The 18,284-nt window shown below is 36.8% G+C and overlaps 1 protein-coding gene across 1 annotated transcript in view; it reads left to right on the top strand.

Annotated features, from left to right (window-relative positions):
- LOC128546988 (F-box/LRR-repeat protein 4-like) overlaps positions 1-14,696 on the top strand; it is a 76,027-nt gene extending 61,331 nt beyond the window's left edge. Inside the window, exons 16-17 of the mRNA XM_053518461.1 lie at positions 6,038-6,142; positions 6,860-14,696. Of these exons, the coding sequence (XP_053374436.1) occupies positions 6,038-6,142; positions 6,860-6,989 (235 nt within the window). The 3' untranslated portion in view covers positions 6,990-14,696. The remainder of the gene's footprint in view (positions 1-6,037; positions 6,143-6,859) is intronic.
- Positions 14,697-18,284: the final 3,588 nt, after the last annotated feature.

Genomic DNA, 18,284 nt, shown 5'->3' on the forward strand with positions numbered 1-18,284 from the left:
GTCAGATATGGCCCCGCCCTGGGGGGTCACATGGTTCATATAGACTTATATAGGGAAAAGATTTTAAAATCTTCTTGTCAATAACCTACAACATTCAAATTTGGACCACATGTATGGTTTTGAGTGGCAAGATGAACCTTGACAGGAGTTGACCTTGATTTTGACCTAGTGACCTACTTTCACATTTCTGTAGCTGCAGCCTTCAAATTTGGACCACGTGCATAGTTTTGTGCACTGAAAAAAACTTTGACCTTGACATTGACCTAGTGACCTACTTTCACATTTTTGAAGGTACAGGCTTCAAATTTGGACCACATGCATAGTTTTGTGTTCCGAAATGGAATTTGACCTTGATTTTGACCTACTGACCTACTTTCACATTTCTCAAGCTACAGCCTTCAAATTTGGATCACATGCATAGTTTTGTGTACCGAAACAAACTTTGACCTTTACACTGACCTAGTGACCTACTTTCACATTTTTGAAGGTACAGGCTTCAAATTTGGAACACATGCATAGTTCTGTGTTACGAAATAAGATTTGACCTTGATTTTGACCTAGTGACCTACTTTCACATTTCTCGAGCTACAGCCTTCAGATTTGGACCACTTGCATAGTTTTATGTACCGAAATGAACTTTGACCTTAAGATTGACCTAGTGACCTACTTTCACATTTCTGTAGCTACAGGCTTCAAATTTAGACCACATGCATAGGATTGTGTACCGAAACAAACTTTGACCTTGACATTGACCTAGTGACCTACTTTCACATTTTTGAAGGTACAGGCTTTAAATTTGGACCACATGCATAAATTTGTGTTCTGAAGTGTAATTTGACCTTGATTTTGACCTAGTGACCTTCTTTCACATTTCGTCCTTGAAATTGATCTAGTGACCTACTTCCACATTTCTCAAGCTACAGCTTTCGAATTTGGACCACATGCACAGTGTTGTGTACGGAAATGAAATTTGACCTTGAGCTAGTCAGTAAGTCCTGAAATTTGGAACACTCAAAAATGGCACATTGGTGGGCGCCAAGATCACTCTGTGATCTCTTGTTCAAATTAAATTGATTCGTCAAAAAACATGGCCGCCAGAGGGCGTGGTTACTTTTCCCTATATGTATATAGAGGAAACTTTAAAAATCTTCTTGTGTGAAACTACTGGCCCGATTTTAGAATAATTTTATACAAATGGTCCTTGTGTGACCTTCTACCAAGAATGTTCAAATTATTTTGATTCGTCAAAAAACATGGCCGCCAGAGGGCGTGGTCATTTTTCCTATATGTATATAGTGGAAACTTTAAAAATCTTCTTATGTGAAACTACTGGCCCGATTTTAGAATAATTTTACACAAATGGTCCTTGTGTGAACCTCTGCCAAGATTGTTAAAATAATTTTGATTTGTCAAAAAACATGGCCACCAGAGGGCGTGGTCCCTTTCCCTATATGTATATAGTGGAAACTTTAAAAATCTTCTTGTGTGAAACTGCTGGCCCGATTTTAGAATAATTTTACACAAATAGTCCTTATGTCCCCCTCTACCAAGATTGTTCAAACTATATTGATTTGTCAAAAAACATGGCCGCCAGAGGGCGTGGTCACTTTTCCCTATATGTATATAGTGGAAACTTTAAAAATCTTCTTGTGTGAAACTACTGGCCCGATTTTAGAATAATTTTAAACAAATGGTCCTTGTGTGACCCTCTACCAAGATTGTTCAAATTATTTTGATTTGTCAAAAAACATGGCTGCCAGGGGGCGTAGTCACTTTTCCCTTTATGTATACCATACTTGTCCAAATTATTGCCCTAAGGTCAAAAGATGGCCACACCCCTGTGTCTGACATGTACTTACTATAGGCTTTCATATTAGAAACTTTGAAAATCTTCTCTGAATCAATAATAGCTAGAGCCTTGATATTTGGCGTGTGATATCAGATTTGTAATGTCTACCGTAATTTTTCAAATTATTGCCCTGGGTTCAAAAGTGTGTGTGACATGTATGTAATATAGGTTAACATGTCTATGCCACTGATGAAAATATTGCATCTGGTGTTCATTCGTGAAAGATATTTCAATCTTACACTGAAACAAACATGTGTTCTCCATATAACAAAATCAAACCAGCATTAAAGATGAAATTAAATATAACTTGTTAGTTATATACTAACTTCAATAGATCATTTTAGTTCTTTACAAATACACATAACTAGTAGTTTTGGAGGCATATTTCGTGTTAATGGCAAAACAGCTAGTTTGTGGAGAAATGATTTCATGAATTTTAACTTTTGAAGATGAAAACAAATGGGAATTTCATTTGTTCATTTTGATTTAACCCTTACCATGCTGGACACGATTGGTTCTGCCTTTGCGATTAGTGTAGATCATGATCAGCCCGCACATCCATGCAGTCTTATCATGATCTGCACTGTTCGCCATTCAGTCATTATCTTTTTGGTAAGCACCCCTTTTAACAGTTAATGGTACTGTCCAAATTGAAAGATGGACAAGTTCATTATAGAAATTTAGCAGGATCACAGTTAATTTCATTGATTGAAGCCACAGTGAAATCCACAAAATATTATCCAACCATTAAGATTAATTATGTCTCCCCCCCCCCCCCCCCCCCCCCCCCCCTCGGGGAGACATATTGTTTTTGCCCTGTCCGTCCGTCCGTATGTCACACTTCATTTCCGAGCAATAACTGGAGAACCATTTGACCTAGAACCTTCAAAGTTCATAGGTTGGTAGGGCTTATGGAGGAGACGACCCCTATTGTTTTTGGGGTCACTCCATCAAAGGTCAAGGTCACAGGGGCCTGAACATGGAAAACCATTTCCGATCAATAACTTGAGAACGACTTGACCCAGAATGTTGAAACTTCACAGATGATTGGTCATGCAGAGTAGATGACCCCTATTGATTTTGGGGTCACTCTGTTGAAGGTCAAGGTCACAGGGGCCTGAACATTGAAAACCATTTCCGGTCATTAACTTGAGAACCACTTGACCCAGAATGTTGAAACTTAATAGGATGATTGGTCATGCAGAGTAGATGACCCCTATCGATTTTGCGGTCACTCTGTTAAAGGTCAAGGTCACAGGGGCCTGAACATCGAAAACCGTTTCCCATCAATAACTTGATAACCTCTCGACCCAGGGGTCACTCTGTTAAAGGTCAAGGTCACAGGAGCCTGAACATGGAAAACAATTTCCGATCAATAACTTGAGAACCACTTGACCCAGAATGTTGAAACTTCATAGGATGATTGAACATGTAGAGTAGATGACCCCTATTGATTTTTAGCTCACCTGTCACAAAGTGACAAGGTGAGCTTTTGTGATCGCGCGGTGTCCGTCGTCCGTCGTCGTCCGTGCGTCCGTAAACTTTTGCTTGTGACCACTCTAGAGGTCACATTTTTCAAGGGATATTTATGAAAGTTGGTCAGAATGTTCATCTTGATGATATCTAGGTCAAGTTCGAAACTGGGTCACGTGCCATCAAAAACTAGGTCAGTAGGTCTAAAAATAGAAAAACCTTGTGACCTCTCTAGAGGCCATATATTTCATAAGATCTTCATGAAAATTGGTCAGAATGTTCATCTTGATGATATCTAGGTCAAGTTCGAAACTGGGTCATGTGGGTTCAAAATCTAGGTCAGTAGGTCTAAAAATAGAAAAACCTTGTGACCTCTCTAGAGGCCATATTTTTCATGAGATCTTCATGAATATTGGTCAGAATGTTCACCTTGATGATATCTAGGTCAAGTTTGAAACTGGGTCAGGTAGGATCAAAAACTAGGTCATTAGGTCTAAAAATAAAAAAACCTTGTGACCTCTCTAGAGGCCATATTTCTCAATGGATCTTCATGAAAATTGGTCAGAATGTTCATCTTGATGATATCTAGGTCAAGTTCAAAACTGGGTCACGTGGGGTTAAAAACTAGGTCAGTAGGTCTAAAAATAGAAAAACCTTGTGACCTCTCTAGAGGCCATATTTTTCATGAGATCTTCATGAATATTGGTCAGAATGTTCATCTTGATGATATCTAGGTCAAGTTCGAAACTGGGTCATGTGGGGTCAAAAACTAGGTCAGTAGATCTAAAAATAGAAAAACCTTGTGACCTCTCTAGAGGCCATATTTCTCAATGGATCTTAATGAAAATTGGTCAGAATGTTCACCTTGATGATATCTAGGTTAAGTTCGAAACTGGGTCACGTGCGGTCAAAAACTAGGTCAGTAGGTCTAAAAATAGGAAAACCTTGTGACCTCTCTAGAGGCGATATTTTTCAATGGATCTTCATGAAAATTGGTCAGAGTGTTTACCTTGAAGATATCTAGGTCAAGATCGAAACTGGGTCACATGGGGTTAAAACTAGGTCAGTAGATCTAAAAATAGAAAAACCTTGTGACCTCTCTAGAGGCCATATTTTTCATGAGATCTTCATGATTATTGGTCAGAATGTTCACCTTGATGATATCTAAGTCAAGTTCGAAACTGGGTCACGTGGGGTTAAAAACTAGGTCAGTAGGTCTAAAAATAGAAAAAACCTTGTGACCTCTCTAGAGGCCATATTTCTCAACGGATCTTCATGAAAATTGGTGAGAATGTTCAGCTTGATGATATCCAGGTCAGGTTTGTAACTGGGTCATGTGCGGTCAAAAACTAGGTCAGTAGGTCGAAAAATAAAAAAACCTTGTGACCTCTCTAGAGGCCATATTTTTCACGAGATCTTCATAAAAATTGGTGAGAATGTTCACCTTGATGATATCTAGGTCAAGTTTAAAGTGGGTCACGTGCCTTCAAAAACTAGGCCATTAGGTCAAATAATAGAAAAACCTTGTGACCTCTCTAGAGGCCATATTTTTCAATGGATCTTCATGAAAATTGGTCAGAATTTTTTATCTTGATGATATCTAGGTCACATGTGCTCAAAAACTAGGTCACTATGTCAAATAATAGAAATAATGACGTCATACTCAGTTCAACACTGGGTCATGTGGGGATAGGTGAGCGATTCAGGACCATCATGGTCCTCTTGTTGGTGTTTCTATTAAAGGGCAAGGTCACATGGACCTGGTCATGTAAAATCATTTCCGTAAAATAACTTGAGAACCACTTGACCTAGAATGTTGAAACTTGGACATGCAGAGTAGATGACCCCTATTTATTTTGGGGTCACTTGATCAAAGGTCAAGGTCACAGGAGCCTGAACAGTGACTTGAGAACAACTAGGCCAAGAGTGTTGAAACTTAGTGGGATGACTGGACATGCCCAGTAGATGATCCCTATTGTAGCCAACCATCAGTGTCTCTTTGACTTTCGCTCCTGACCCCTATTGACTTCTTGCTTATAGGACTTTGCATTGGGGGAGACATGCGCTTTTTTACAAAAGCAATTTCTAGTTATTCTATAGTATGCTATAAGTTTATAGATACCTTAGATTTTTTTGCATAAAATATGAGCCGCACCATGAGAAAACCAACATGATAGTGCATTTGAGGCCAGCATGGATCCAGACAAGCCTGCACATCCGCACAGTCTGGTCAGGATCCATACTGTTCACTAACGGTTTCTCAAATTGCAAAAGGCTTTGAAAGCGAACAGCATGGATCCTGACCAGACTGCGCAGATGCGCAGGCTGGTCTGAATCCATGCTGGTCACAAATGCACTATGTTGGTTTTCTCATGGTGCAGCTACATGGTTATAGAAATGTTTGGAGGGTTTCACTTTTAAACTTAGAAAGCATGGACAATGAGATTTAATTAAAAGTACATTATTTCAACACAAGTGTATGTTTTTCTTATATGAAATGCAAGCAGATATGTTAAAATAAAGTTACAGATAAAACTTTCTCAAATATTCACCAATTTTGAGACCAATTTTGAATTTTTGTGGGAAAACTTGTATGATTTCTTAATCCACATATAAAATTGGAAAAGGAGGTTTTGATATTAAACATTCAATTAAAAAATCCCCATTTCATATCTGAATACAGACATATTAAGTATTGATTTATATGTTTGACAGAACAGTGTGTGATGCTGACCTGCTGGCGATTGCGCAATACAGCAAGGATATGGAGCAAATAGATATTCTCGGTACACGACAAGTCACAGCTGATGCTGCTAAAAAGTATGCTATATCTTAGCTATTGCACTGTTTGGTCTTGTATTTATTGTTGTTCATTAACAAATGTAGCATCAAAAATTCTTACTGACAAATAAGATAGTTGCATTTTCAGGTTCCTGCCAGTTTCCAATTGGATTAAACAAAATACTTTTATCATATAGTGTCTTCATATGTCACAGTTATTCAGAAATCTCATTCAGTTTTTTAATCACTCAAGTCCTAGGTAGTGCTACAAACTTTAGTTTCATTTAATTGTCAAATTAATTTGATACTTCCGTTTTAATTTAAACAGGGAGTTTGTGATAGAGTTTGAGTGAAGTGTAATGATAACCTTTGTAGAGTCATCAATACTATTTCCCATTCTTTAGGACATGTTAAAACTATGAATTCAGTAAAAAATTTGGGTATAGAAGGCCATGCCTAGCTGTAATACATGTTCAAATATTGAAGGTGTATTCCCTTAACTTACCTGTTTATATAGCCATTCATAGTCATAGGCACTTTGATGTTAATTTTGTTTTATTTGCGAAGATATTTGAAGGAACTTTCCAAACATGTATAGATTTATCTGCTTTCTTAATATATTGAAAAATATACAAATCCTTGAAAATTTAAGCAAGTAGAAATTCACAAAGTGTTATATGCCACCTTAAAGGACAATGTGTGACATAAATTCTATATTGAAAAATAATGCAATGGCATTAAATTCTCTCCTTTCAGGGTGCTAGAAAGCTGTGAGAAGTTGATATTTTTTGATGTATCATTCTGCTCAGGAATTGACAACTACACAGTGGAACATTGGACGAGAGAATTCCCACGTGTTGCAATAAAAAAAAGTTTCCAGAATTAGAGAAAAGACCTAAAACTGCCCAAAAGTTGTTATAACTACCATGAAGAAATTTCTGGATTGGAACACCTACTGCTAAAAATAGAAACATCTGTGTGGAGTTCAGAAGTGACTGCCTACAGATTTTTGTGTTATATCATTATTTCTCCGAAGTACAGTGCAGACTCTCTCAAGGACATCTCTGAGAAGTAGAAAACTCCCTTCAATGACAGATAATTTCTTTCCGGTTTGGCTAAATTCCTAGTAAATTAACCTCACAAGAGTAACAACTGTTCTGCAACAAACTTTAGTCTTAATAGTGTTGATCAGACCAAAGAGGCTGCAGACTTTTAGCAGATATGAAGATACCCAATGTTTGACCTTGAACTAAAAATGAGTAAATTTTAGTCATTACATATCAGTTCATCTTCTCGCATTAAGAAATGAAATGAAACATATTCTGTTTGTTATGCAAGAGAGGTTACAACTGCAATACTTGTATACGTACATGTAGTACTATTAGTTACACTGCTTGTTGGTGACAGGATATGGGATATACGCTGTCTCGAAAACTCATAGCTCTCGCCTGATATGGATTTTCGAGACAGCGTATATCCCATATCCTGTCACCAACAAGCTGTGTAATGATTTTATCTTGCCGACTACCCTTTACTTACACGCTATTATCTAATATTTTGTAAATTAACAAAGCGGCAGCCATTTTTTTTTTAAATCAAAATTCATATCTGAAATGTAATAGCAGGATATGGAATATATCCTGTCTCCACGTGACGTCTGTTGACCAATAGAAATGCAAGAAACTTGTAGGAGGCAAGATAAATCCCTATATTGAGAGACAGCTCAATATTTTCCTATAAATTTAGCAAATCATTCACTGCAGGTTATTCAACACATTTAAAGGTAGATTTGATTTTACATGTACATTTGAATGTAAACGTCTATATTAAAATAATTATGTAAATAAATTCAGATGTCATGAATTTTATATTCTCAGTTGCTTATTGAAATAAAGAAGGTAAAGTCACAGGTACGCATTATATTTACAAGTGTGAAATTGTAACCCTTGTGTTATTTGATAGTACTCATTTATTGAAATATTTTGTTTTGCTGTTAATGATACTTTAAGACCTTTTTTGTACTTTCAATACCATAATAGATATACTTTTTACTTTATGTTTATTCCTTGTTGTAAATTTTCATTTATGCGATGTTTTATTCCTATTTTGTCTGCAATATTTATAGGCAGTTATTGTATGTATATGAAATTAATAGTTTGCATAATTTTATATCAGGAAATTTGGTTCCAAGCATTTCTCTGTGATATATATTGATTAGGAACTTTGTGTGCATGTGCCATAGAAATATGTAACTCTTTAAGTATGGTAAAAGAAACTTAGCAAAAATATAAAACTGTTTACTACACTAAAAGAACTGTGCTGAAGTCTTAAATATCTTAAAGGATGCTTACTGGACCTAAGGTTATAAAAATGAATTTGGAGACCAGTCTGAAATCCTGAGTATCTGATTGGTTGAATTTGTTCTCAAACTTGAGTTGTCCAATGGCAGGGTAGCATAATGACACTTGTGCCTGCTCCACCCACCCAGTTTTTTAGCTCACCTGTCACAAAGTGACAAGGTGAGCTTTTGTGATCGCGTGGCGTCCGTCGTCCGTCCGTGCGTGCGTGCGTGCGTGCGTGCGTAAACTTTTGCTTGTGACCACTCTAGAGGTCACATTTTTCATGGGATCTTTATGAAAGTTGGTCAGAATGTTCATCTTGATGATATCTAGGTCAAGTTCGAAACTGGGTCACGTGCGGTCAAAAACTAGGTCAGTAGGTCTAAAAATAGAAAAACCTTGTGACCTCTCTAGAGGCCATATTTTTCATGAGATCTTCATGAAAATTGGTCAGAATGTTCACCTTGATGATATCTAGGTCAAGTTCGAAACTGGGTCACGTGCGGTCAAAAATTAGGTCAGTAGGTCTAAAAATAGAAAAACCTTGTGACCTCTCTAGAGGCCATATTTCTCAATGGATCTTCATGAAAATTGGTCAGAATGTTCACCTTGATGATATCTAGGTCAAGTTCGAAACTGGGTCAGTGGGGTCAAAAACTAGGTCAGTAGGTCTAAAAATAGAAAAACCTTGTGATCTCTTAAGAGGCCTTATTTCTCAATGGATCTTCATGAAAATTGGTCAGAATGTTCACCTTGATGATATCTAGGTCAAGTTCGAAACTGGGTCACGTGCGGTCAAAAACTAGGTCAGTAGGTCTAAAAATAGAAAAGCCTTGTGACCTCTCTAGAGGCCATATTTCTCAATGGATCTTGATGAAAAATGGTGAGAATGTTCACCTAGATTATATCTAGGTCAGGTTTGAAACTGGGTTACGTGCGGTCAAAAACTAGGTCAGTAGGTCTAAAAATAGAAAAACCTTGTGACATCTCTAGAGGCCATGTTTCTCAATGGATCTTCATGAAAATTGATCAGAATGTTCCTCTTGATGATATCTAGGTCAAGTTCGAAACTGGGTCACGTGCGGTCAAAAATTAGGTCAGTAGGTCGAAAAATAGAAAAACCTTGTGACCTCTCTAGAGGCCATATTTTTCATGAGATCTTCATGATAATTGGTGAGAATGTTCACCTTGATGATATCTAGGTCAGATTCAGAAGTGGGTCACGTGCCTTCAAAAACTAGGTCATTAGGTCAAATAATAGAAAAACCTTGTTACCTCTCTAGAGGTCATATTTTTCAATGGATCTTCATGAAAATTGGTCAGAATTTTTTAATCTTGATGATATCTAGGTCACATGTGCTCAAAAACTAGGTCACTATGTCAAATAATAGAAATAACGACGTCTTACTCAGTTCAACACTAGGTCATGTGGGGATAGGTGAGCGATTCAGGACCATCATGGTCCTCTTGTTTTATGGGGAGGGGGGCCAATGTTTTGGTGGGGAGGGAGGCACTTAGATTTGCTCTTGTTGGTACGTCTGTCAGTTTGAATTTGTGTTTTGCATATCTCAAAAAGTATCTAAACCTATAGTCATCGAACTTTATGAAGTTGTGCACCTGATAGTTTTTGCTATATAGAGGATGGCACAGTATGTGAGGGCATCCGTGTCCTATGGACACAATTTCTAGTTTAAAATTATGCCCCTTTTTATCACTAGATTTACTTGAACAGATGTTTTCAGATTCTCCAAACCTCTTTGGCATCATGTGATAACCTCACTTGGCAAGTTTTCAACTTAAAAAATGTTGTTCAAGATTTTATGTAAGCTAGTACTAGGTGGAAGGGCTTCAAATAGTCGGATGTGCTGTCATTAGACAGCTCTTGTTTTTTTTCAGAGATATACTCTCTGACTCTCTGACCTGATCTTGCACTAGATCTGGTGTGTCTGTGCCAATTAGGATTATTATCACCGAAGGAATTAATAGAAAAAATAGTCCCACTCCTGAGATTTGTTCTTGCATTGTCTATTTAATTGCAAGCCTTCAAAAACAGATGAAAATATGGAGATACTGAACAAAAATTAATGTAAAATATTTATTTTTGAAATTAACATATTGATGTGGGTATTCATTTTCTTCATTAGATCATTTTCTTTGTATCAAAAGTTTTGAAAAGAAATTGAAGAAAATGTAATTTGCATTTTTTGCCCTTCCATATTGGCATATTGAACACAGGACCTTGGGCATATAGTTCTGACTTTTGACCAGTAAGCCATTCAATAATTGTGTTATATTGTATGATACTGTAATAATTATAAGTATGTCCCTGCTGATTGAACAGATTACTTTTAAAATGTAAATGGTTTGCTCAGAATACCTAAATACAGGGTGTTTTCTATCATAGCAGGGAAGCTTTGAGAGACATTTTAAGTTTCTACATTTTTGTAATTTTAAGTATACTTCTGGTGCATTTATACACTTGGTTGCTGCATAGAAATGTGATTTTAAAAATTACTTTAAGTCTGACTTTAAGAGCCTTAATGTTTTATGGAACAAAAACAGCATTTTAATCAAGATACCGTATTTACCCGTCTATAAGATATTCTTTCTGAAAGACAGGATCCTGTAATTACTTCAATATGGCAGAATTTTGCTTACTCTCTCATAAATATTTTAGGTCAATGAAATTGACTCACTTATTAGACTAGGTTACAAATTAAGTCTGAATTTTAAGGAGAAAAACCTTATCTTATAGGTGAGTAAATATGATAGGATCCTAAAATTATTAAAGTGGTTTGGTTATGTTTATGCTAAAATATTTTTTAATGGATATAAAAATGGTATGTTTATTCAAATATCGATTTTGAGAAGTAACATGATGAAAGTTTTAGCAGTTTGGTAATTTTTATGTGAAAACAGATTTTACATTAGGGCATTACAGTTTTAGTCAAATATCTTGATACTTTTTCCTTGATATAATATATTTCTTTTATGATCTTAGATTAAAGTCACTTATGGCCATTATTTAGAAATAAAATTGTTAGGTTTAAAACACACATAGTTGAATCTCCACAGATAGTTATATCTCCATACTTAGTTGTATCTTTACACATAGCCATCTCCACTTTGTTTGAAAACAGTATTCTAATGTTGCAGAAACATATATATTATGTGTAATATATTTTGTTATTCAGAGATATATACTGGTGGAAGAGTTTATGGAAAATTAAAGGGATATACATCTGGAATAGAGGATAAAATACTTAAATCCTTCTACTGTTAATAGTAACAATATTTCTCACATTTTGTTCATGATATAGAGTTACAAAAAGTAATTTCTTACTTTGACTTCGTGTTTGCACAATTTTTATAATCCAGCTAACCTGAACTTAGGGTAGTTTTGACAGCCAGAGATTGAGAAATTATTAGTCATTTTAGAAAACTATTCAGCTTTCTTCCCTCCTTACACATATCAGTATTATTTATAATTGCAGAGGAGAAGGGACCAAATGCAAGTCAAAATTACAAGCTATCATTTTGGTCAAATGGCTTTTTTGGTTTTCAAATTAAAAAGATGACATTTTTTCAAATGTTCATGCTCATGCTCAGATGAACATCAGATTGTGTTGTTTGAGGTATGGAGTCTTCTGCCAGTACTTTTCTGAGGGGCCTGACATTGGCGGTCACCAGGGTAGAACCACTGACCTCCCATAAGTCAGCTGAATGGTTTACTCACATAAAAGAATTCCACACCCAAAGTGAGGTTTCAAGCCCACAATGGAGAGGGGCAAGTGATTCTAAGTGATTGACCCTAACCACTCAGTCATGGTGGCTCCTGTACCAGTTCTTGAACTTTGTCTTGTGGCATTATCAGTTTTTGACCTGCTTCTTTGAATAACAGTTCTTTACCTTATGATTGTTTACAGTCATTGTAATTCTGAAGTACAATGTTTTTTTCCACATCTGTTAATTTGATTGTCAATCTGTTATTATCAAGGTTCATACAGTGTTTCCCCCCCCCCCCCCCCCCCCTGAAAACTGTGAAAGTCTTGAAACAGAATGTTGGAGACGAAGTTATGTAAAAAGAGGCATCTAAAGTTTGAATAAATCCTATAGCAAAAATTTCTAGTTCTATCATTTTCAGGTCAAAGCTTTCGAAGCTTAAAACTTTGGGGAAAACAGTTATATGAAATGTCTCATTTTTTATTGATAAATAAGATGATATTTGTCTGCTAGCACTGAATTGCTGTTAAACTAACTGGCTTGAAATATTTGCAGGTGATATTGTGATATTGTTCTAGAAAGACATCACAGAAGACAGCATAGAAAGGTTTATACTTAACAGAAGAAACATTCACATTTCCACAGTATATATATATAGATATTTAAGCGGTATATTTTAGCTTTGAATTTTTTTAAGTTTTCAAATAGTAGAACTTTTGTTGCCAAACTTTCATCAACATCAATGTCAAAAACGTTTTGCTTGTATGCAGGTTTCTCTTCAACTACTTGGCCATCTGCTTTCAAACTTCACACATTTCTATGTCATCTTGGGTTGACCTGACCAGGCAAGTTATATAAATCGAGCTTTTATTTTGTCAAAATTATGCCCCTTTATAATTTAGAAATTGTGGTTAGAGTTTTGCATGTAAGCAGGTTGCTCACAAACTACGAGGTCAAATGCTTTCAAATCTCACACATGAGACAACCTCACATGGCAAGGTATATAACTCTAGCTTTTGATCTGATAAAAAATTTGTCTCATTTTTAGCTCATCTGATTTTTTGAAAAAAAATGATGAGTTATTGTCATCACTTGAGCGGTTGTCGGCGTCGGCGTCGGCGTCTGCGTCGGCGTTGCCTGGTTAAGTTTTATGTTTAGGTCAGCTTTTCTCCTAAACTATCAAAGCTATTGCTTTGAAACTTGGAATACTTGTTCACCATCATAAGCTGACCCTGTATAGCAAGAAACATAACTCCATCTTGCTTTTTGCAAGATTTATGGCCCCTTTTGTACTTAGAAAATATCAGATTTCTTGGTTAAGTTTTATGTTTAGGTCAATTTTTCTCCTAAACTATCAAAGCTATTGCTTTGAAACTTGGAATACTTGTTCACCATCATAAGCAGACCCTGTACATCAAGAAACATAACTCCATCTTGCTTTTTGCAAGAATTATTGCCCCTTTTGGACTTAGAAAATCAGTTTTCTTGGTTAAGTTTTATGTTTAGGTCAGCTTTAATCCTAAACTATCAAAGCTATTGCTTTAAAACTTGCAACACTTGGTCACCATCATAGGCTGACCCTGTACAGCAAGAAACATAACTCCATCCTGCTTTTTGCAAGATTTATGGCCCCTTTTGGACTTAGAAAATATCAGATTTCTTGGTTAAGTTTTATGTTTAGGTAAACTTTTTCTCTTAAACTATCAAAGCTATTGCTTTGAAACTTGTAACACTTGTTCACCATCATAAGCTGACCCTGTACAGCAAGCAACATAACTCCATCCTGCTTTTTGCAATAATTATTGCCCCTTTTGGACTTAGAAAAATCATTTTCTTGGTTGAATATTATGTTTAAGTCAACTTTTCTCATAAACTATCAAAGCTATTGCTTTAAAACTTGCAACAGTTTTTCACCATCATAAGTGGACACTGTACATCAAGAAACATAACTCTATCCTGCTTTTTGCAAGAATGATGGCCCTTTTTAGACTTAGAAAATCATGGGTAGGACAATATTTCTATTATACAAAAAAAATCAGATGAGCGTCAGCACCCGCAAGGCGGTGCTCTTGTTAAATAAAGAATTTTTGTGGAAGTTTTGCATGCAAGCATGTTTCTCAGGAACTACTTGACCAACTGTGTTCAGTGTCTATACACATCTTGCAATATGAGATAGCTTCACATGGCAAGTTTCGTAACTCTGGCTTACAATTTGGCAAAGTTATGCCTTTTTTTTTTTTAACTTAGAAAATTTTGCTGAAGCTTTTGTATGTAAGCAAGTATTAGGTGGAAGGAGTACATGTTCATGACATGATCATAGTTCAACAATATATATAGAAATGTACATGTTCATACACATGTATTTCTATTGAGGAAACATATTTTCCTGTATGTGAATATTGATTATTATTTTGTTACCGCATGTATTGGTGATATTAGCATATTGTTATCACAGTTGTGAGGTTATGAGCCAACATTGTTACGTGTTATGGTGATATAATATGTGAAAATAAACTTGTTACCTATGTTTACATTTATAATTGTTATTTATTTACTATATTTTCCACTTATCATGGCAAAGACCTTGTTAAATATGATCATAATTTGGGCCTTTGCCTGTTTGCTACTGTCATGTGGTTTCTGAAGCATCCGTTCTTCAACTAGCATTTGTTCCCTCTAGGTATCCACCTTTGCCAGATGTAATTACTAGAGAGACACCTTCCTACACTATCCAGAGAAGCACCTTAGGTCTTACTACACTATCCAGAGAAGCACTTTAGGTCTTACTACACTCTCCAGAGAGGCACCTTAGGTCTTACTACACTGTCCAGAGAAGCACCTTAGGTCTTACTACACTGTCCAGAGAAGCACCTTAGGTCTTACTACACTGTCCAGAGAGGCACCTTAAGTCTTACTACACTATCCAGAGAGGCACCTTAGGTCTTACTACACTGTCCAGAGAAGCACCTTAGGTCTTACTACACTGTCCAGAGAAGCACCTTAGGTCTTACTACACTGTCCAGAGAGGCACCTTAAGTCTTACTACACTATCCAGAGAGGCACCTTAGGTCTTACCACACTGTCCAGAGAGGCACCTTAGGTCTTACCACACTGTCCAGAGAGGCACCTTAGGTCTTACCACACTGTCCAGAGAGGCACCTTAGGTCTTACCACACTGTCCAGAGAGGCACCTTAGGTCTTACCACACTATCCAGAGAGGCACCTTAGGTCTTACTACACTATCCAGAGAGGCACCTTAGGTCTTACCACACTATCCAGAGAGGCACCTTAGGTCTTACTACACTATCCAGAGAGGCACCTTAGGTCTTACTACACTCTCCAGAGAGGCACCTTAGGTCTTACTACACTGTCCAGAGAGGCACCTTAGGTCTTAGTACACTATCCAGAGAAGCACCTTAGGTCTTTCTACACTATCCAGAGAAGCACCTTACGTCCTCCCCACTATCCAGAGAGGCACATTAAGTCTTACTACACTACCCAGACAGAACACCTTAGGTCTTACTCCACTATGCAGAGAGACACTTAAGGTCTTACTCCTTTATCCAGAGAAGCACCCTAAGTCTTATTCCACTGTCCAGAGAGGCTCCTTAATAAGCCCTGCACCACTATCCATAAAGGCACCTTAAGTCTTACTCCACTATCCATAGGCACCTTAGGTTTTTCTCCACTATCCAGAGACATAAGCATATTATCAGGACTTATTTGTCCAGTTATTATTTTTGAGTTATGCCCCACTTTGAACCTTGGTCGTTTAAGAACTACCTCTACCTTATGTACACAATTTATCCTACAGTTTCCGCTCATTTCAAATGAAACATGGTGTACTACATGAAGATGACATTGACATATGCATATTTTCAAGACTGTATTGCCAAATTATTTTCAGCTCACCTGAGCAAATGACATCTCCTCTGAAACTACTTTAGAATTGCACCAAATTTGGCCAGTAACATCCTGGCATGGTCCTCTATCAAGATTGTTCAAATATTCCAGGTTAGCCCTAGAGCTAAAAATAGTATCAGTATTGTAAGGTTCTTTCCCAAATATGTTGTGGTGGGGAGGGGTGGGGGGGGGGGTGGTTGGTGCTTGGCCTTTTTAAGGATGTTTGAGCTAAAAATAGAAATACCCTTTCACAGCTTCTTTTCGTGAACTGCTTAATGGATATTCATCAAACTTGTTCTACAACATCATTGTAAGGTCCTCTCAATTTATTCAAATGGGGGCCACTAAAGCTTTAAATAGAAATACCTTTTAACAAACAACTTGCTATCATGAACTGCTAGATGGATCTTCATTAAACTTGATCTGTAGCATCAATCACTGTAAGGTCCGCTCCCAAATTTGTTTAAAAAGGGGCACCTGACCCCTTTTCGGACCCCCTTTTTGACGTGATGTTTTATTCTATCAAGCATTTTCAGGGGAATGTGCCAAACAGCATTGACATTCTTGTTTCTCTGAGTTGGTTGCTCCACTCTGTTGATGCTTGTGTCATTTAGGACGATCCTGTCACAAATTACCACAGTAAGTAATAAATGGAGCAATTTACAGCGTCAATGGACATAGAAGATTGTTTGTATAGGAGTGTGATGTGGTATGTAGTTCGTTCATTACAATGTCGGTCGTATAGTTTACTGTCTGAAACAGTTATTTACCATACACCTGATGTGTTGCCTTTTTATGACTGATTTCCATATACAGATCTTTTTACAAATGTTCTACAATCTATATGCAGATTTTATTCATGAAAAAGAATCTGCTGTCAAATTTGTTTTCAAGGTATGGTAAATTTGCCCTGTCGCCGTTTATAGTGATCTACAAAGTGAAGAACAGGGCCTCTAGATTGCTTTAAGAAATATCTAGAGACATGAATGATGCATGACGCCCATGTCCAAACTATTAGCATTGTCAAAGTTTGTATAAAGAAACGTTTGTTTTTAGGCATCAAAATTTGCGGCTTTTTACTATGCTTTCAATGAAAAGTTAGATACAGAAATGTATTTTCGTGTTATCATATATAAACTGAACAAGCCGATATATCAGTGTCTCAGAAGATATCATCCGGGCTTTGTAGATAACTACGTCTTGTGTTTAAACCACGAACATGGCACGATCTCTTCTCAACGTTTTATTCCTAGAAAGTGGACTATAAGGTGTGATTCAAAAGTGCTTCTTAAAATAATAAGACTATATCGAGCTCTTTTGCTGAAGCATAAGGGCTGGGCATACACTGCGTCCGCCCGATTTTGTCCCAACAATAAGTTTGACATGTATCGAGCAATCTTATTATATTTGGTATAATTGGGTACCTCATTCAGAAGGAGTTGAGGCGCGCAAATCCAAAGTTCCAGTCTTAAAGGTCAAGGTCACATCTCGGGGTCAAAGGTTCTATCAGACAACTTTGGCATGTATGGAGCAATCTTTTTCTTATTTGGCATAAATATTAAACTGTTGCATACAAAGCCAAGGCCCCTATTCCAAAGATGAAGGTCACATTTGGGTTTCAGAGGTCATTTTGCAGTTTGTCCGGGCCATAACTTTTATACATGGAGCGTCTTTTTTATACGGCTGGTTGAAGAACAGTACGTATTTATGTTTTCATCCTTCACGGCCGGGTAGGTGGGTGTGGCGAGCGGAGAAAATCAGTGTCTGTTCAATAACTAGTATCTTAGTGTCAGAACTAAAATAAGCTTATACAAAGAGTGCATCTCTATAAAGTCTAGGCCAAGGTCGATAACTAGCCAATTCGGATCAATATCTCTAGAGTTATGGTCATTGAATTGGTCAAAATTGACAGTGTTTGTTCGATTACTAGAGTAATTTTTCTTTGATGTCAGCCATATTTATCTGGAAGGTGTATTAATATAAAATATAGGCTAATTTCAATAACAGGCCAGTTTGGTCCAATATCTCCTGACTTATGGCCCTTGAATTGATAAAAGTTACCAAAATTGACAGTGCCTGCTCGATAACTGGTGTAAATTTTCCTTGATATCAACCATACTTATACAGAAGATGTATAACTATTTAAAATCTAGGTCAGATACGATGATCTGCCAATTCGGACCAGCATCTCTAAAGTTATGGCCCTTGAATTGGTC

The sequence above is a fragment of the Mercenaria mercenaria genome, chromosome 11 (genome assembly GCF_021730395.1).
Source record: "Mercenaria mercenaria strain notata chromosome 11, MADL_Memer_1, whole genome shotgun sequence".
Lineage (NCBI taxonomy): Eukaryota > Metazoa > Mollusca > Bivalvia > Venerida > Veneridae > Mercenaria > Mercenaria mercenaria.